At 44.3% G+C, this 21,455-nt stretch overlaps 2 protein-coding genes across 8 annotated transcripts in view; both read right to left on the bottom strand.

The window, feature by feature from the left end:
- Positions 1–429: 429 nt before the first annotated feature.
- Positions 430–4,528, bottom strand: LOC118517573 (chaoptin-like). The gene has a single exon (XM_036063820.1). It carries the CDS (start codon positions 2,321–2,323, stop codon positions 908–910), a length of 1,416 nt encoding a protein of 471 aa, XP_035919713.1. The 5' UTR covers positions 2,324–4,528; the 3' UTR covers positions 430–907.
- Positions 2,679–21,455, bottom strand: part of LOC118517574 (zwei Ig domain protein zig-8-like) — a 56,208-nt gene continuing 37,431 nt past the window's right edge. For 5 of the 7 annotated variants that reach the window (XM_036063828.1, XM_036063827.1, XM_036063822.1 and 2 more), the window contains 5 exons: positions 11,634–11,800; positions 8,546–8,756; positions 5,807–5,934; positions 5,498–5,666; positions 2,679–5,373 (listed from right to left, as the gene is read on the bottom strand). In XM_036063828.1, the coding sequence (XP_035919721.1) occupies positions 5,240–5,373; positions 5,498–5,666; positions 5,807–5,934; positions 8,546–8,756; positions 11,634–11,800 (809 nt within the window). In that variant the 3' untranslated portion in view covers positions 2,679–5,239. The remainder of the gene's footprint in view (positions 5,374–5,497; positions 5,667–5,806; positions 5,935–8,545; positions 8,757–11,633; positions 11,801–21,455) is intronic. The other 2 variants (XM_036063826.1, XM_036063825.1) reach the window with 2 other exon arrangements.

Raw genomic sequence — 21,455 nt, forward strand, 5'->3', positions numbered from 1 at the left:
GGCTCACGATTTCCGTCCCGCTGCGGATGGAGTATTTGCATCGATTTTAGAACCGTGAATCGAATTATGTAAATGTCCAAACGGCTACGCCACGCAACTACAAAGTGGTATTTCGAGCGCCGAATTCGGTTTTAATGAAGGTTGTTTGGGTTAGCTGTTGGTGGATGGGTTGCATCGATGCGACACCAAATTCGTCCGCAGGAAACTCGGTTGAATTAAGCGCGGTGAACGATGGTCGGCGAAAAGTTGAAATTTTAGCATAATTAAATACGAGTTTGATGGGTGGATTCGCGCACAAACCACCGGTTTTGTGTTTGAATCGATTGACAAACATTAATTTATCGAGCCTTAACTCTAAATACTGGTAAAATGCTTTGCTACTTAACAATTGTGCTGAAAAAATTTGCGTTAAAATTATAATGAGTAATATGAAGTGTTTTAATATTTGTTTTATTGATTCCGGGAAAATAAACGATATCTGGGGGATGGGGATATAACCTCGCAAAATTATGAACCCGCAAACACGTAATTATTGCAACTAAACAGGCTAGAAAATCGAAACTATTTTCATGGGGGTTAAGCTCGCAGATTAAAGGTCATTGTAGAGCGGTTGCCGGATTACCGGGGTTTTTTGTGGTCACAGTTTGCTTCGATCATTATTGCTGGAATGCCTGAAACAGAGCAGTAGCCCTGGTTAGGTGGCCGACTAGCCAAACCCAACAGTTCTTCGAAAAAAAGCATTTTTCAATACTAATTTAAAGTTGGTCTGTTTTGTATAGAGTGTGAATTCAAAATTAGTTTACATTTGGAATGAGGCAAATGAGGTCCCAAAGGTTCTATAAACATAATACACTATTTCAAAAGAGTTAAAATAATAATGGTTTTGTGTGTATGGGACAAATATGTATCACGGTTGACATTTGATTCCGTCAACGTTGGGCAGGTGCGAGATAAATTCGTTCGGCTCGTGCACCAGTTTAAGCGATCCCAACAAATCAATCAGATCGAAGCACCGCACATTGCTGTTCTGAATTCCAAAGTTGTAGAGGCTTTTGTTGCGGGTCAGTTGCTTGGCGTTGACGGACGAGATTTTATTCCCATGCAGAAGCAGTGTTTTGAGGTACTTGAGCGGAACGAACACAAGGAAGTTGATTTGTTTGATCTCGTTGTACGACAGATCAATCTCGTCGATCAGGTCGTACTTGCGCATCGAGAATGTGCCGAACTCGATGTGGGAGATGCTGTTGTGGCGCAGATTGATGAAGTTAAGCGATTGCAGCTCGGCAAAGATTCCGATTGGAATTTCGCCTATGTGGTTGTGCGAGAGATCGAGCATTGTCAGCGAGTCGAGATCGTCGAAGATGTTTCGCGGCGTTGATTCGATGTCAAACGAGAAGTTCATTCGCGACATATCAAGATCGTGCAGTGAGCGAAGGTTGTGCAGGAAGTCAAAGTTTCTCAGCTGAACATTACCGGACAGATCCAGCGATTGGAGCGCCGTCCGATTGTCGAATGCATACTGCCCAATGCCGATGAGCTTGTTGTTTTGCAGATTGATTTTGGAGGCGTGCGTGAAGGCGTTGTTCTCGATGATGCTTATGTTGTTGTAGGACAGGTCGAAGTGTAATGCTTGATGGTACAGTCCGTACTCTTCGTAGCCGTGCGTCACAGCGATGGCGAACGTGCCCGACGGAATCTTTGCGATAGAGTTCCGGCTCAGGTCCAAGTAAGTTAATGCTACCAGTGGAGCGAACATTCCCACCGGAACGGAGGTAATTCGGTTGTCGCTCATATTGAGCCTCGATAGCTGTGACATTTTGGAAAATGTACCCGTATCCAACAGCTCTAGTTCCAACTTCATATCGGCCATGTCAAGAGTGTTCAAACCGCTCAGCTTCGATAGAAAGGCGAAATCTTTAAGCGTTGGATTGCCGTTCAGGTTGAGCTTCAGCAACTCTTCCGGGTACTCGAACGAATCCGGCGAGAACTCTCGGAGTCTGTTATAAGACACGTCTAGGTCATGTATCGTGCTAAAGGTGTTTTCTTCGATTCGCACCAGATTGATTGCATCTGCTTTCACTTTGTTAATGTACGGAATCGGTGGCAACGTGTGAATGTGGCAGTCGAAGAACTCGATGACGCTCTGGTACCGTTCGTTCCGAATTTCCTTAAAGCGGTCATCTTCCGTTGCGAAAACGTTTTTCAACAAACACTTTTCATCGATCGTTTCACAATTAAGACGTATAATGGTAGCATCGGCTACCGAGAGAAACGCAGCGCAAGCAACGCAGCTAGCGAGCAGAACGTACCACATCCGAGCCATCGTGCAGTTAAACTGACTGGCGAATGGTTGCTGATTAAAAACGAAACATTCTTGATGGGTCGTCTTATCAGCCACAAGCACACATCTATCAGCGGACTAAAAAGCATCAGAAAAATTGTTATGAAACCGTTATAAGATCGTCGTTGATTCGGATGCAAGTTTCAAAAGATTAGGAGAACCTTTTGAGAGCTTCTTTCTTGCGCGGTCACGGCTAGTTTGTTGATAGCTGCTGAATAACGTGATCAATTCTGAAATCTTACCTGTTAATAGCAGTTTGCAGTGTACACTCTCTCGTGCCTCGTTCAGGCACAAGTCTAGCCTTGGCAGATAAATTAAAGTTTAGCCTTTTTTATAGTTTAATATTGATCTTTGCTTTCATTTTTATTTTTGTCTCCGATTTGTGCGCCGTTCGTTTAACTTGTTACACATCTTCTTAGTTACAAATGTTTGCAAAACGAGTATGCATGGGTCGACTAGTTTCGAACTCCTGGTCAAGCGAATCAATTCGCCTGCCACAGTGACATTGTTTTGTCCGCCTCTTTACCGTAATCCAATTCGCTTTGTCTTGAAAATTCGAGGGCGAGCTACACGTCTATCGTTTTCAACGGATTGCTCCGTTTTGTAGTAAACAATTTTGAACATACGTTTCCATTTCACGGACTAAAACTTTTTGTTTACGTCCTGGGTTTTTGCTTTCATGCTTTTTGCGCACCATTCTGACTTATTTTATTGATTACCTACGTATCTAAAAGATTCTTGCTCCACCACGGCTCGCGATAATCGTCCCTATTTTATTGCTGTGTCTCTCTAGCCCTGAGACACGGTCAGCAGCTAGCTCTGACGGGTTGGGGTTTTGTTGTTAAACTGATGGTAAAAACTTTCGTACGGCCACGGGCACTCAGGCAGCGTTGCTGAGTCAATGAAGAACTGTCCTAACTTTACTGCTTCTTGACACTTTTCTTCGCGCGATAGAGGAGACGCTTTCGCCGTCATCTTCACGTGCTTGTTGTTCACAATTTAGACAGAGGCTAAAAAGAGTCTTCTTAAATATCAGTTTTGCCGTTGGCGGGCAACGCGTGTTTGGCGGAGGCATCAATCGATTTTGCTGGATACGATTGTTGTTCCTTCCAACAGCGGGAATCGTGCCAAAACGCCTTTTTCTCGAACACGTAACGATATTTACGCTGGCATCGGTTCTGTGAAGCTATTGTGCCGCTCCCTGCTGTACGGTTTGGTCTGCGTAATGCAAAATGTGTACAAGAAACTTTTTGCTCGCACAGAATGTTGTAGCTTTCTTTCCATAAATTTCCAAACGAATAGCCATCTGGTCGTTGTGTGTCGATCTAGCGTCCACTCGAGCTCGATGAATGAGCCAGCAGAGAAAGAGCGTATAGTTTTGGAGACGAGCGACTTGTTGGCAAGCTTGAGCCGAAAAGTGAAACACCAAGTTGTTTTCAACTTTCGGTATGCCCGCCGCCGTCCTGCTCGCCATCATCAGGAATTTTTGTGGATTCGCGAATTTCTTCTCTAGAGCATCAAACACGATTTTCAGAGCTATTAGAGCGAAACTTTTGACAGAAATTTATGTACCATTTCGATATTTAGCAAAAGGGGTTTGTCGTGAGCAGGTCAGATTTTTCACTATTGTAATGCTCTGTTTCATCTATGCGCTATCGCTCAGTTTGCGTATCGTATGACGTTGGGAAGAATGGCTAATCGATCGATCGAACTCCTTGCCATTAGTGTTAAGTATCTCCGACGCGGTGTGTATTGGTTTGTTGGTTTCGCTTCATCGCTTCATACATGCTTTCGTCTGATATGTCACCATTTGTTTTATAGAAAGAAAAATCCCGTATAAGATTTTTTTGACGCAACTGTTCTTCTACTCTTGAAATAAAAAAAAAACAAAACTCGCAAGCCATAATGTTTGCTTACTAATGTGATGTAGAAAACATTTGAGTCGGAATAACGTTGTCGATGGTTAGCAAATTTTAAAACTTCTCTTTTTGACGATTTTGAAAAACGGTTCAACAAATTATTCTACACACAGGTCTGCTTTTCTCTCGCTCATTTGCATTAAAACCCAATCTCACTTTACCGCATAAATCGCTTAATATGCCTATAGTTTATAATGTTGTTATATGGATTTCCTTCAAAGTTCTAACAAACTTGCTATGACTGTTTTGTACAAATAGTGTTTATACTCTACACGAGATTTATGTACAAGTTTCACGCTGTACAAATTAGATAATTGAATTAACTAACGGTTTCGCCACAGTAAGTGGCATTAATTTAATTTGGGAGAAACAAATAACACGAGTCAGAGTGCATGTGAAGTGTAAATATCAACGAAAACATATGGCACGAGATTGGCGATTTAATTGCATGTGGTAGTACGCTTTGCATGGGTGCGTAATAGCATAGGTATTTTATCAAACAATATTGTTCTGGGACGAAGTACAAACCGACAAGAATAATTATTTGGGGGAGATTACATGATCATAAAATGTTGGTAAGACTGAAATTCCTGCATTTTTAGGCAGCTGTGAGAAATGGGAAATGAATTGGTGGCACAATTGGCTTTTCTTGCTTTAGTAAAGTGCAAAACGAATCATATCATCTATTTCAGGTTAGGCAGAAAGGGGGATCTTGCGAGAACTAATCACAGTGCACAGAAGGAACGAATAAGGAGTCAGAGCTGTGAAACGGAGCTTAAGGAAAAGCCATGATGAATGAAACAATTAATCAATGGGCAATGGTAAAGTGGAACGCATTATACGATGTAATGATTCAATGGCCATTTGTTTGGGTGTTGAAATAATTCATTCACATGCACGCACACACGCGGGCGCTCAAACCACTCTGTACAGTGAGGAAAACGGGAACCAAACGATTCAGAACAACTAGGCGGATTTACTACGTTAGCCGAAATTCCTTCCACCGGATACTGTGATGATAGAAGAGCAAAATGGTCGAGAGAACGAACGCAACCAAGCTAGGCCCGGACAGGATGGTGGAGATGCCGTGATGCATAGCCGCGGGATGTTCTCCTGGAACGAAGGGGAAGGAGAGGATTTTTTTCACTAGCAGAGCGAAGTCACGGTGGCAGATCGGGTCGCATGCAGAGCGAGTCAGAAAAATGGCAAATGACACCCAGCGCGAGAGAACACTTACCATTTAGTATGTGGACTCGCACGGAGGCCGGATTAGCGTTCGAGGGCTCGCAGGTATACAGCCCGGAGTCGCTCGCGATGGCCTTCTGCACCAGCAGCCGGCTTGTTGTGAGTAGGCCCTTCTCGGTGACGAGCGAAATGCCTCCCCTGGGCGAGTCGAAATTAATGTCCTGCAAAGGGAAACGTCGTCAAACAGTGAGCGAGAAGTTTCGACAAACGGTTATCGGTTGAATGAAAAGTCGCCCGAGAGCGGTCTACGCCCCCGAAGGACCCGGGAGGACCTCTAACGAGACAGTGGGACAGTACTTACATCGCGATTGTGCTTCCAAACGACGGCCGGTGGCGGCTCGGGAGCGTACTTCACGATGCAGGTGAGATTTATCGTCGAGCCTTTATTGATAAATAAATCAGGTCCACCGTTAATCTCTGTCACTGGTTCTTGAAGGAAGAAGTGTTGGCCAGTGGCATAGTGGGCAGTGGTTGGTCGGTAGTTGAAGGTGCCAGGGTCAATGATGGAGCGTTTGCGCAGGAAAATCGTTGGGTTTGATGAACGCACAATCGCCCCAATCAGCCAAACGACGACAAAGTTGACAGATTGTACGGGGCAGTACGGAGGCGGAAAGAGCAAAAGAAAATAAGGAAGTTTATTAAATATACATTTAGCATCGACACGGGGGAACGGTGGTATCGGGAGCAGAAGGATAGGCAAAGCAGGACAGCGAACGAATGGCTGGTTATTGAGAAAATTCGACAGCTTCAGCGGTGAAATGACTTGCCGTTCCGTTGTAGAGCAACCTTCTTTACGATGCCAAAAGGCACTCAATGATGGTGGAAAATTAGGGCGCGGACTGTCGTAAAAGTATCATAAACGTAACGCCGTTAAAATGGTGCCTTCGTGTCATCAAAGCTTCCCACGGACACGATGAAGGAAGGCAATTTGTGACATGTTTTTCGCACTTTGTTAAACAAAGCTTCGGTGCTGGGAGAGGGTTCCAGGGGGTTGAGCGATCGCCATTACAATCGTGGTGCAAATTATTAGGGAAATGAACAATCAATTTTGGCAAGCGGCCTCCAGCGTGTGTGTTCGTACGGCAACAAGTGGGTCGAGTGACGGGTGATTAAAATTAATGTGCATACGTACGAAGGATGTTAACACGATGGAGGCGCCCGGTGTCGCACTTGAAAGCGTTCGTGCAATATGTCGTGGTAGTCATGTTTAAATGTTTTCTCATTGTCAGGCAGTTGGAATAGCGAAGTCCGTTGCGAGTGGTTTATTGAAAACCATAACCATTGTCGGATTGTTGCGTTGCGACTAAGTAGCACCGTATCGTGAAGGTCGACGTGAAATTGTGGTAATAAAATCGAAAATAATAAATCCCATCATTTGTTCCTAGCACCGTCGATGGCGATGGGTTGGTAAAGCATTATTGGTTGCATATTGATATGTATGTAACACTTGCTACTAACTTGTCGATGACATAATTTTCGGTAAGGGAACTTCGCAGGCTCTTTTTCTTACCATATACTGTTTTGTGATTGTAGCTGTTTGCGTACCGCTTCTCGGACAAAGTGAGTGGGTGAGTGAACGGTTAAAGTTTATTTCTTCTCGTCCCTATTGGGTCACAAATCGTGAATCGTGTGTGGTTAAGGCATCTATAAAAGCAACAGTACTCCACCGCGGGTGGAGACACTGGCTGAGCGGCATGTTTGGTTTTGGGCAGGAGGGATCGTGAAGACGTGAGAAAGCACCGATGGCGTCCACAAGCACCAGAGGCACGGCTACCGGTTGGCGGGCGGGAGCCGAGACATTGGGAAGGAGGTTTATAAAAATACACTCAATCCCCGTGGGCTCGAATACGAGAACTGTCAGCTGCTCATAATATTGTACATGTTCTACATATTTCATAACATCCGGAAGCCGTATGTTTTGTACGAGCGTTGTACCGGGTTGCCGCACCCGCAGTTCCGCAATGCGATGGTTCCGGTTCCGGTGTACTGATTTGTCGATGGTGCTAGGGTATGGGATCGCCCGCTCGTTGGCAGCAGAGTCTGCACGTGGCGAATCTTTCGTTCGGTTTGCTGGGCTTGCGACTGGGCGGCAACTGGGAATTGAGTGCCGAAGCATTCTGTTGCTGCTCGACGGGGGAAGCATATTAGAAGGAATGCTTTTAATGTTGCTCTTGCCATTTTGGCGGCTTCCCGACTGTGGAAGGGCGTGGAAAACACATTCTTACCTCCTCGGGCCGATACATGTGTTTCGGAACAGAAATCAGAAACCCGTAGACGACCGTCTGCTAGGGGTTGTATTTCTTTATTTGTGCATCAAACGTAGCTTACCAGCCAGTGCGCATTTCGTTTTGGTGGCATTAGGAATTCGTTGGCTGTGCTCACGACACGCAGCGGTGGGGAATCGAATGTTTCAGCAAGCTTGAAATTAGCCAAGCAGAACGAGTACGAAATGAATTTAAGTTGCCCAAAAACAGCATATTAAAGCGATCAATGTTGGGTTGCATCTTGCCAAGGGATTTCCCATTTTTTGTGACCCACGTGCGCTAGAGCGAGCGAGAGTGGTAAGCGAAATGTCAAAAAATGAAACACAGTTCTCCATGCCGATGGCAACCATCCCGCGCAAATGCTACAGAACAATGTTGAAGTGAAAAAGTTTCGCCGTGCTTTTTCCTGTATTGCAATTATCCGCGCCAAACGGCGCCTTCTGAATGATAGTAGTTTTGCTCTTGCATTCTGCTGATGCAGCACCATTCCGTGGGAGAAGGGCGGAAAGGGCGGCAAGACAAGCGGATGGCAAAAAGCGTTGCGGAAAGTATCGAAAACCAGTGCTAAAAGCTCTTGCTTCCCGTAGGCCAGCGAACAGTGTGTCCGGCAGTTGCACCGTTGCTCTTTGGCAGGCGAGTCAAGCCGGAGAAGAAGGCGAGTAATTGGAAATAGTTTGGGGGAGCGACTGTCGAGTAGCTCACTGACGGTCGAAGGTCTGGGGGGTTGAGAAATCGGGGGTAAGGGAACAATTTTCAAGGTGTTACGTAATACTCACCCACTATCGTGAGATACACAAAGTGTCCTATCGGTGGTGTGGTCGATATTTGACACTCGTAAATGCCGGAATCCTTGCGCTGGGCGTACCGAATCCGGAGGGTCCACTCTTCCGTGTGTGGCGAATGCATGGCCTCAAACCGCTGATCGGAGGTGTAGGTGTAGCGTCCGACAGTGAGCAGGTGAATGTCTCGGTGTCGAACCCAGGAAACCTGCCACAGAGAGAGAGAGAGAGAGAGAGAGAGAGCAGGTGAGCAGATGAGACGGAGATTGAAATCGCCACGAAACGATACTGCGAGCCAGATCGAACCGGTGCTTCGATGAATGCTTTGGTTTTGCAGCAAATAGTTAGATACCCGAAAAGCTAAGACGAGGAGGAGCGTTTGTTTTTCCCTGGGCTAGGCAACGACAGTGAGTGCATGGCTTTTTCGTGTGAGTGGGCCTCGCACAGCCGGCAGGGGGAAATCGATTTGAGCTGTCGCTGTTCATATTCTGAAATCCTTTGCCGAATCAACGAAGGGTACGATCTTTGCGGCTGCACATCAATGGCGTGCAAAAATTGTGTTGGATTTGAGCACAGTCAGTGCATTCCGTAGAGGGAGTTTTTCACGAAGACGATCCAATTTTGTGCTTAGCCGAGATTGTGCAGTGCGATAAGAACAAAGTTAGTTGAAAGTTGTGTCACTGTTGGGAAATGGGTGTAACTTCAAGTTGCTTTAGTGCTCAGCTGTAGCGCACAGTTGTACCGCTCGGGTGTTAGAAATAACCACAATTATGAAATGAAATTATGTACGTGCCTGGCTCACAGAGTGCAACTTGAAAGTAAAATATGGCTAATATTCTAAAGCAAACCATTTGAAAGAATCATCAACGTAAAGTAGCGCACAGGTAGCCGAACAAGTAAAGTACGCCATCCGTAGCTCGCGGCCAGCCAGCAGAGTGGGTCTTACGTGGCGGTCGGTCGGCGGTGTTTATACAACCACGCGAACTGCAAAACATCGACATCTCTCATCCTCAACTCACCACCATGGTTACTATGGTCTTTTGAAAACTTCCACACCACAATCGTCTGGCGATGGTACAGACACGGTAGATGAGTCTTTAAGAGCCAACAAAAATGAGTTCGCGGCATCCTCAGGCCATGTGAAGCTATTCACAAATCTCGGCTACATATCGTTATTACCCGTGCCATTTTCGCTTTAGCGGCCCGTGTGTGAGGCAAATTCTCGCGCTACAGGAGTTGCCGGATGCCTACCGTGTTATTTTTTCTCATTACGTGTGTTAGACGATGAATTACGGTAAAATGAACTGGCACTGATGAGTGTGTGTGTGCGTGTGTGTGCGATTGGCAAAGCGTGGCTCGTATGTTGACGTCGTGAACGCGTGCATACACCCATAAAAAGGCTGGAACAAAGCCTTATTACAACAATAATAATAATAATAACAGTAATGGTGGTGATGATAATAAGTGGGTAATTCTTGTTCCCTCGACATCGGCACTTGAGCCTCGGGAGCTCAAGCGATTCTGCGGTCGGGAAGTATCGCGAGCTCGTGTGAATAGAAGAGGTTAGTAGATGCGTCTGGCATAACTCGCTCCCGGTTGCGACTCGTCAGCTAAGGCGTATCCGTCGGCTAACTCCAAACCATAGGCCGAGCTTTGTTTGGATTTACACGGCCCTTTTGCACGGGCATGAGTAATGGTGATAAAATAAAACGTTCCTTGTAGGTGTGTGAGCCAGGACACGGTCGTGAAATACAAATCTGCATCAGACGAGAAATTTATTCGTATTTTGTTTGTGTCGGCGATGATTGAATCGATATCGATGGGGTGAATGATGTGAACGTTGGTTTGTCAGTACAGTGATGGTAACATGCACGTGTGCCAAATGAGAAAAGTTTCTGTGCACGTTGAACTTTCCAGCTAATCACCACATAAATGAATTTATTTCGCAATACAGAGTGAAAGTGTAGAGCGGTTGTTGAACAGAAGCGTGAAATGGTATGCAATTAAAATGGCGAAGCCGCAGTGAGTTTTTCATTGGTTGGAGTGAAAGTTGGAGAATTTCTAGTGCACGCGTGTTGAATTTTAGCTTGCGTTCTACAAACCACACCCTTGTGGAAAGTATTGAGCCGTAGTATATGTTGTAGCTCTTTAACGAACGGATTGTGCGGTTAGAAAAAAGCAATGCTCCTTCCATTATTCTGGTAAACGCTAGTCACACCTTGAGGCATGTGGCAAACCATGACACGAATTTATGCAACCATCAGTTTTGCTCGGATAGCGTTCGTTTTTGTTGGTTTCTTGCAAAGAGTCAGCACAATCCTTCTACTGCGAGCTAGCACTTCCGTTGGCAGCAGTATACAGAAGCTCGACGATGCCCTGCAAACCTTGTGACTGTTACTTGCTGAAGAGCGCTTATGATGATTGTCCGTTTCGGTGCGTTTAGTTTGTGCACTAGCTTTAGATGTTTGTGTATGGCCGTTGCAAAAACCAGGCTCTATGTCACAGGAAAATAACAAGCTTGTGTTTTTTGCGAGTCTCCAAGCAGTCGTTGGCATTAACCCATTAGGTGAGATTTAAGCAGATTCCACTGAATAGAAACGGAGATGACGATAATTATCATCCGGCCTAATCCTGCCTCAAATTCCAAGCGAAACTCTTGCCCTCTTGAAATCCGGACAAGGAGAAAAATTTGGAAAAAAAAACTCCATGTCAATGGTTCGTACCATTGCAGGAGATTAAGCAATCTTTCGGAACGAGCCGCGAGCGTTCAGTGTTCGGTCGTGCCGAAGCGAACCGGACTCGTCATTGAGAATGTTTGGGTGGATCGTTCAGGCGAGATTGCGATTAGCACCGTAATCCCGGACATTGACGGAATGGTACGATCCGGCGCTAATTAGCTAGGAAGGGCCAAAATGCTTACGGTTGGTAGCTTTTTTTTCGATAATATTTCCCCTTTTCGCCTTGCCTGAGTAGCTTGCTGGCATTGGCAGCGCGTTCTTTAACCGGGTGGCGCTTTTGGGGCAAAATTTACGAGTCGCTGGAAGAAATTGGAAAATATGATTGCATGAAGAATTCAGCAGCTTACCGTTCGATTGCCGAGGTTTTTCACCTTGCAGTTCAGCAGGACTGTCTTGCCGACCAATCCGGTGATGTTGGTTGGAACAGAGGTATCAAAATAAGGCCCAGTTCCTGGCGTTGGCCACTCCTGGAGAAATTCGGTGCGGAATTTTCTCGATCCACCGGCGAGTTCAGCTGTCCGAAAGAAGATAGAAAAGCAAGGGCAAACCCCCCATGCGTTAGTTATGATGTTAGCACAGTCAACTTAGTCTAGGAAAATTTTAAGCTATATAGCGAAACTTTGAAAGCTCAACAAAGCTGAGCGAGCGGTTTAGCCTAGTAAAGCGTATTGAGAGAAGAAGAACACTGCTAACAAATTGAAACATTAAAGTTTGTTTCTATTTATTCCGTCCAACTTGTACCGCCAGCCTTCTTGCAGCCGGTGATTGCTTGAAATTTGTGCCCACGCATGCCAGGCTGCGTCGCGCGTCGTGTGCGAGCTTACGTCGATAATGTTACGAGAAGTGGAATTTAAATATTAACAAGTACTGTCCCGCTTCGGTGGTAGGGCCAGGCTATTCTGCATACGCAAAACCTAAAGCTAGTTTGTTAGCCAACCCGGCAAGGTAGTCCTTAAGCGCAACAGTAAGAGTTTTTCTTCGTACGTCGTAGGGCTGAGAATAAATGAAATGACAAGCGTGCGACAGGGATTATTCCACCGTGTGCTTGTGTTGTAGAATGTTGGCCCCGGTATATTGCGTCGCTCCAGAGTGTGTTGCGAAAAAGAGGAGCTCAAAAATGTTGTATTCACATTTGAGGAAATATGGTTGTACTTATCGTGGCTGTATCGTCAAAGTGGAGGGCGATGTGGAAAATGGAAAATTGTCAATCGGTTTTGGCACAATTGAGCACTAAATTACAACGGAAAATGGACTAATTGAATGTTTTTTGGCATGCGATGGGATATTGTAACAGGTAAAGTAAATGCAAAAAAGGAAGTAAAGAATGAGAATGTCTGGAAGGTAAAGGTTCCGCACGCCAAAAAATGGAAACACTGGGTTCGTTTAGAGATTATTTATATTACGCACACGGGGTTGTGTGCCAGATAAAGGATTGCTGTAAGGTGATCTGTTATGCCGTTCTTGGGCCCGAGAATCGTGCATTGTCAACGTGTGTGAAGGGTTTGACGTTACCAGGATTTCGGAGTGACAGCACAATCCCATCCCGGGGCAGTCTGTGAAACGAAGTGCACCCAAAGGTAACCGTAAAAACAAAGGTTTCATGTTGCGCAGACAGCTGGTGGATGAGACAGAATGAGAAATGTCCCCAGGGATGTCACGGGTGGCTGGAAAACAGTACTCATCCCTTGTTGCACGGGCAACAGAGGCCCGACGCGAAATGAATACCTTTTTTCGAGTGTGTATGCATGACCATGTCAGCGGAATGATTGATCTGATTTGGCTTTCAATTACCGTGCAACGTGATTTCTTGCGAGGTCTATGGTCTGGTTGCTGCCGCTGGTTTTGTTGTTTTTTGTGTGACGTGTCCACCACGCTCTGACCTCATCTGCGCCCAGCATTGTATCGCATTTTTTCGCGTTTTGCGCCGGCGAACGAGAGAAGCACGGAAAATGGAAATAATGGTTAAACGAATATGTTTGTTATAATTATCGCAAACAGCGGAGCGAAGGCGCTCAAAAGGCATCCATCATGCGCGATACATAATGCCATTCAACCATTGCACGCTTGTTAGGCTTTTACAGGATTTGAGGCCATGTTTTTGTATCGTGGCGCGCTTTCAGAGTCACGAGATTAACATTAAATGAATGAACCGTGCTACAGTCGGGGTCAATCGCGCCAATCCGCACTCGATGAGATTAAAACCCAGATAAAGTTTGCTAAAGGGATGGAGCATTTGCAAAAAGCATTAATGGTGGACATGAACACGAGAGAGCACTTGAACGTTGGCACGATGGAGCCGCCTGGTAGTGCACGGGCTCGGGTAGGTTCGGTAATTGGAAAATCTTTCATTCCGGCATTCGGAGCAAAATTTGACTTTCACCGACTGTCCGTTGGAAGCTGGAGGCCGGCGCAGGTAGTGTTCGTTTGTTGTATTTTAATCTGCATGGGCACAGGAAACCTCTCGAGCCGGAGCTGTGCATTTTAATCGGGCTGGAGGTAGTAGTTTACTCCACTGTCGATGAGGCACTGAATGCAAGCTTGTGTCTACTTTTTAATCAGCTTGAGTGTGCAGCAACGTGCAAATAATGTAAATACCTGATATCCTTTCAATTACTATAAGTAGGTCACATAGAAGGACTAGTTGTGTGCGATCTCTATTGGCGAGTAAGTCCTGGAGTGAAACAATCCGATTCTGCTTTCCTTTACTGAATGAAATTGGACTGTAAATTGTAAAACTTAAAGTTAGGCTATATCTGCATAGCCAGGGAGTTGTTTGCATGGTCACGATTGTTCCGTGTTTGTTTGCTCATCCATATCGATCTGAGTCAACCCCTTTCAGTACCAAACGAGTATTTGCCCACACGCACGCACACTCCATGGTATGCATTAAATAATAAGCGAATGGTGCCAACCGTTTGGCCTCTTGTTTGTATCGATGGTTTTTGCATTAATCAGATCGAGAAACGACAAAGAGGATAATGCGTTATTTACATAAATTCGATTTAATCTGGCTAGTAGTAAATTCGTTAGCTTTTCATGCACACTGTGAGTGTTGCGAGCAAGAGGTGTGTCGGTAACAAAAGCAAGCGAAAGGGAAAATATTTTCCATGGATTTTGCGATGGATACCGTGAGAGTGTTAAATTGATAATTTATCTGGTGACGGTTACAATCCCCGCGAATCAAATAGAAGCATACATAATTTACCTGATAGCAAATGTTTCGAGTATTGCAAACGTTTACGGATACGTGCGGATAATGGGACGGTTCATCAGTACTGTGTGTAATCCGGTGTTTGCGGGACGCAGTGTGAGACATATTTAAGGTACGTTGAATAACGCGGCAGCCAGTGGGGCTGTATGTTTCAACTGTACACACGTGCGATTGCAAACCAGCAATTCAAGATCCTGTTGATAGAAAACTAAAGTTGGTTTTGCCATTGACAGTTATGGGTAGGGAAAATGCTGGCGAGTTCTTCATTTCCTATGCGATGCTATAATTCCATTCATTTCCTTTGCCATCAGGACGCTTCTTGCTTTTGGCAATTGAAAGCCTTGCAGCTGACATAAAAATTGGTTATAAAATTGAAACGGAAATAAGCTACATTGTTGTACTTCCTGTTGTAGTAGTGATGCGGGCAGGGTTACAACCCGTGTTGTGGGCACGGAAAGCTGAGCCGTTGATGAAAGCGGGGATGAATGAGAATGGATGCCTTTTGAAAATGTAGATTCGCAAACCGACGTCCATTGTTGTTTTGATTCCAGAAAGGAAGCTAAAAAATACAATGCTCGCGTTCAGCTTGAATACATTGAAAAGCTTTACTCGATCTGGAGCCATTTTTTACTATTCAGATTATTTCCGTGAGAGTAAAACTGTCCGCTAAGATGGGTTGCGGATCGATTTCGACCGAATGGCCGTTGATTTAAGCGAGGTTTATTGGAAGAGTGCCAATGTGAATGAAATAGAACGTGGAAAGCAAAATGTAAGATTTGAACATGGTTAGTGAGTATGGCGTTAAGCATAAAACATTTGGGATAAGCAATCGATCAATTTCATCTGTTGATGGATGACTTCCATTGGCTTTTGGGTTGTTTCGTGATTAATATGTATGCACTTAACTTTTCTCCATCGCAGCACTACCCTCCGGAGGGAAAGGAAAGGGCTGGTGGGTTGCCAAGAGGTTTGGTGCTCAGAAAGCAATTAATGTCAGTTGGACAGTATAATTATGAGTCAACCGTAGTATGCGGATGTAACGCTTCCGGGCCAATTTCCGACGTGGAATTCTTAGCAGCAGTGCTTACTGTGTGACTGCCAGCTAGCAGATAACTCTTTTGGGAAACACACAGTAAGGTAGTTTGAGTGGTAAGGACAGCGAGCCAGGCATTTGTTTACGAATGGCTACCAGCGTGTAGGAAACATTCTTTGATCATACATGTGTCAGAAGCACAGATGTATGCGAAGAAACCCGCATGCTGAGCCCTAATTAGATGTCCATTAGTATGATTATAGTCACAGTACCCGTTTCTAGTTCTAGATTTGATCATGTAAATTGGCTGAAACAAACAATTCAACAATACATTTATTCAAGAGTTCGGAGAGAAACATATTCCCCGAGGAACGGAAAGCTCACAAACTGGAATTTTTTTCTCATGAAATTCTTGTATGCATCGTTAGCGATTAATTAAGCACGGCTTTGAGTGCTGAATCACATACCGTAGGCTGCAACTAGTGGAGATATCATTCAAATTAGTGCTCAAAGGAGTAAAAACCAATGTAAAAAGTTTCTTTTTGCATTGCAGCAAACCCGAATCAAATTACAACATTCGAAACTCCGTAGAGACGATACGGAGCTGGAATTTAATCTAACGTTAAACCTACGATTGCTTGAATTTTATGGTCGCGGGAATGATACTGCTGGATTTATTCCCCAATATCACAATACACAAGCACAGAGAAAGAACGATTCAGAAAAACAGATGAGAACAAATTAGGGAGGCTAGAGTCACAAAAAGATGACATTACCGTTTAGTCTATATTGTTCATATCAGCAGGTTGTGGCAGATAATAAAATATTTGCGATATAAATTCGTCTTCATTTATAATTCAATGTGGCCATAAGCGACGATATAAGCAAGTGAATAAGCAACGATGCGCTGCAAAAATACCGACAGCATGCAAGCAAGCTGGAATTGAATATTTAAGGATGGTACACCGGATTTCAGATATTTGCTGTGAGTGCGAGTAACAACAAGTCCAACCCCACTGCCATGATGTAAGAGACCGGGGAAATCCCTCCAAAACCCATTATGCATACTAGCGGTAGCGGGATCCTTTGTGTGAAGGATCACATCAAAAAACGTCGTACCGTGTTTGCAGTTGTACGACTTTTTTGCCAACAATGCATGTCGTCGACGATCCCGACGAGTGAAAGGGTTCTAGCCCTCATCTGTAATCGCTTTGGCAAAAAAGAAGATTTACTGCTGAGCACGATTATGACAACACTCCGAACCGACAGGTTGAACGCATCGTTCGCTTCAGTGTTCACAGATTTCCAGGACTGTAGCGAAGATGCATTTCTCATTTGATGTTATTTCAAAGAAACGCAGAAGTAGTGTGTAGTAGTTCTGGAGCAATCTCTTGACAGAGCAGTGTCCTGTTTATGGTAGAATGACTGTTCATGGAAAGATTCCGTTGATAATTTGATGACAAAAAGTAACACCGGCAAAAAGTGACAATAATTGATTTATACGACGTGCCGCAGCGCTGTGCATCAGATTGTGCAGTTACGCGATGCTGGAGAGTATGGTGCGTCTTTGGCACCAAGGGAAGGGAAGCATTGGATGGTACCATGTTTGAATGCACAATTCTTCGGGGAGCAGTCACACCGACGAGTCCGGTAGCACAGAGAAGCCAATGCTGTCTAGGACATTTATCAATTTCTTTCGGAGTTTCCGGAACGGATTTGGCAGAGAGCATGTTTTGGAAGTCGTGCAGATTTGCTCTGATGCAGCGATGTCGATTTGAATTTATTGCAGTTTGCTAATGGAAGTGCTGCAATCAAGTAAAACCCACCACCGGGGCTTCCCGTATCGGTTGGCAGTATAAGGGGCAAACATCTTACACAAGATGTTTGTAGTTGAGAACCATGTATTATGTGCAATGGTTTGGCAGCGAAAATCAGTGAAACATCCGTTAATACCAAAAGCGGACCACACGATGGCTGACAACGTGTTCCGTTTTAGGATGGGATGGGTTAAGAAGAAAGCCTGCAGTGAGAAATAGCGTTTCTTCCATTTTTCTTCAAGCTTACTCGTAAAAGCAGCATTTTTTGCACGGCGAAAGTAAGGCTCCTGGAGTCCGTTAGTTCTCTTCTGAGGATTTCATACGATCCATTTAACACGACATTCAAACAGATTTTAATGGATATAGCGTGCACGCTGGCTTACCGATGGCTATTTTTACATTTTTCGGCTACTTTTTACTTAACACAAAGCTGAGAAGCTGTGCTAGGGCGATGAGCACATGTTAATTGATGGTTGAGCTGTTTCACACACGTCAGCACTTTCGCGTGCAAAGGCTGCGACTTTTTGCATAATGTTTATAGAGAGAAGAGCAGAAAAAAAATGCAAAATCAATGCATCAGCAAACAAGCAAAGCGAGCAAACAGCTAGCTTGAAATGCTACAAATTTGTTCTAAATTTTCTTTTCTTTTTGAGGGTTAATGGAAAGTCTCAAGTTTTTTCCCAAAATAAAATGCTCTAATGGTGTAAGCCATTTAGTGGAAGGGTCGTTTCGTTACCTGTTTCTTGGTTCATTGGCCGTTTGAAAAAAAGATCCCAGATTAGTAAATGAAGGGAGGGTCGTTGATGATCGTTTGTTGGCGTATTTGTGTTCGTGGAGAAATGGGTTTCGTGTGTTTTGTGAATTGAAAAAGGATTGAGAATGGGAGCAACAAGAAAAGCAGCCGAAATATACAATCAAATAATGTCAGGGGTCGGCAGACGAACCATGCTAAGCCATGGTGGTGCGTGCAGTACGCATCCTTTTTGCAAGTGCGTGAGAGCCAACAGCCAGTTTAGGCTGGTAACATTTTTAATAGCGATTGGCATGACACGCACTCAAAATAAACGATACGGCAATAATCATAATCATATACAAATTCACCCCGATCCCATAATGTGGGTGTTTGGCGGGGGTGCTAGTACGGAGCTGTGGAGGCGGTATGCCCTTTCTTTGAACTCGGATTCATTTTATGGAGGTCTGCACCAGATAGGGCGTAGGTCGTTGACGATTTAAAGCGGTAGCCAGGCGGAGATAGATACAGCATATAAACAGTGAGAAAGAGAGATAAAGTACGTAGATATTGCTAAGATAGCAATAGAGAATGTTTGTCTCTTTTCTTGTTGAAAGAAATCGGTGCTCAGAAAAGGGAGAGCGTATGAAATAATGAGCGTATTTGGTTGAAGTTTGGGGAATTTTTGAGAACGTGCACAAGCAAATGGAGGCGCCTGGTTGTTGGTGGCAGTGTATGATGTGGAATATTGAACGCGGATAGAGATGTGTTCCGAGCTCTGGGCTCTGCGGTGACTATAAACAGTCGAACAAACGGAAGATAGTGGTTTGTTTCCTAAATAAACGTAATATTAAATTGGTTGACAGGGTATACTACACAACCACTCTGCTCTTTGCGCTGATAATCAATTTCTATGTGGGCCTGGTATGAACTCTTCAAGGACCATTTTTTAATTAAAAGAGACTGTGTTCTTCCTGCCGGGTTTTAAGAGCATCGCCAGTCAGTAGAGAGTTTGACATTGGTAAACGATTGACCTAACAAAAACAGGATGTGGGCTAAAATTAATTATAGAGATAGGTATTCGGATTCTGTACAGCTCGCGGAAGGCATATTTGATATCTTTGACTCACATTCTGGATGATGTTAGTCTTTCACAGGATCAACATTGAATCCTGGTGAACCTTTAAAGAGGACGGATTATCTAGGCACATGGTAAAAAATTCTAGTGAACGATTAATTGACCGGAATGACCTAGCTGATCGATAAGTCAAAAAGAAAAAGACAGTGAGACTTGCGTCAAACAAGAGTTTTTTTTTCAAAAATAACTGGCAGCGGAGTAAAGATCAAATGGAAATATTTTACATAGCTCTGAATGTAATGTCGCTCTGAATCTGTGAAACGAAACTACTTCGTTCGTGGACTGCGCACACCGCGTGCGTCAGGATAAAGTTTTGTAATTTAAAATTCGCGGGCAAATGTTGGTGTGCATCTCGTTGGGTACGCGCAAAGTAGGAAAGTTTAGGTAATGATGAGTTTACCCAAAATGGCGGAGCAAGTTCATTCCTTGTGCATGAAATTGAATCGCACTTGTATGTGAAACATGATATCAACTTTTTAGTCGTTATGTTTTGCGCTGTTTAATCGCCATGGGGAGATGCATTACAGATTCCAGAGAGGAAAAATTATATCGGAAAAAATACAGTAAGTAAAGAAAGCACAGTGGTTAATTCCAGAAATCCCTCTGTGGAGGAGGATTAATGATAAAGGTTGGAAAAATTAACTCTCCTTCAGCGTTTGATAAAGTGCACGACCGTCAACATTTACAGCGGTACTTCGGTTTTATTAAAGTCGTAACAACTCCGCACGTTGAGTGGCAGATGTGGAAAAGCATTTTCCGCACAATAAAAACACAGCAGTACTTTGAAGCACGCGAGCTAACTGCTTCTATTAATGAGTTGGTTAAATTTTCATCTAAAAGTTTGTGCTAATTGGCACTAAGAACGAACTGTGCAGGGAAATGTTTCTGTCACTAGAACGCACATTAATAGCTCGAAGGGCAGTGGCTTTAGGTAGGGTGTAGCTGAGCGTCGAAAGTCCATGAGCTGGAGAAACAAAACTTGAGAACTTTTATCAACTTTGATGCTAGTGAGGTCACATGGGTTGAGATGCATGAATTTCGTAGAATGCAGCGATCGTGATACTTTTAGCTTGCAATTGACAAGCCAACGATTGGGAAGTTATGGTTTTGGGCGGAATTTAAGACTACAACACAAACTCGATTCACTAAGTCCGGTTAAGTAGCATGGAAAATTATTTCGCGGTAAGAGTAATAGCGGGGGAAGTGCATCGGAGAAGCTAGAAAACTGAAAAGCCATGCTAATGATCCATGTTTTGTAACCGCTATGAACTCGCTTGATATTCAAACAGAATGTATGGATGAGTTGATGTAGAACGTAGTAAATGGAAAACACAATATAAAACCCAGCATGTGGGTCTCGGCAAGCTGCATCCCATCACGTGCTTCAAATTTTGATAACAATTTACTACTGCTGTGCGAGCTTGAAGCTGAATGTGTGTGGAATCGCTTTTTGTGGCCGATGCTGCACGTGTCAAATGAAGAGCTAGCTAACCATATCGCAGGGCATCGACGGGTTTATGGAAAAACCCTGCCCTAAAATTTATGTTACAAACAATTTCAAATAGAGCTACGCCAGGAGTCGGAGAGATGTGAGTAAGCAAAACACCGAATAGTGGTCAAATGATGTTGCGGGTAGGATTATAAAAAAGTCTCGAAAATGATCAAGTTCTTAGAAGCAACCATGACGATAACACGTGTTGGTGCGTGCGTACCGGTCGTACGTAGATAGCGTTCTTATGGCTAAGGACAAATATGTGTATTTCTTCGGCATCTCCGTTGCCCTGTGCTGCCGACACATCTAGCTGTGATCACATTTACTGAGGCAGGGATGGGCGTAGGGATGAATTTATTTTGGCCCTCGCCTTGGTCGAGGTATCCATCAAAGCCATTTACCCCGTTACTCGTACCGAATGTAGGCTAGATGGGTCACCTTTCAGAACATGTGCTGTCGATAGGAGCTGTTTGATAAATTGTGTAATTTCGGGAGCGAGTCAAGTTTATTACGTTTATGTCTGAGACATTTTCATTTCATCCATCTAAAGAAGCAGAAGCCAGAGGTTTCCGTTCATTGCACAAGGAACCCAGCTCCTCCTAGTATTAGGAAAAAGAAACCAACAGTTGTGCTCATGGAACAACTTTCTGTCTCTTCAACAATCTCTCTCTCTCTCTCTCTCTCTCTCTCTTTCTCTATCTATCTTCCTAGCTTTCTGTTTTTCGTGGCAATGACGATGCACGGTCTG

The sequence above is a fragment of the Anopheles stephensi genome, chromosome 2, assembly GCF_013141755.1.
Source record: "Anopheles stephensi strain Indian chromosome 2, UCI_ANSTEP_V1.0, whole genome shotgun sequence".
Classification (NCBI taxonomy): domain Eukaryota; kingdom Metazoa; phylum Arthropoda; class Insecta; order Diptera; family Culicidae; genus Anopheles; species Anopheles stephensi.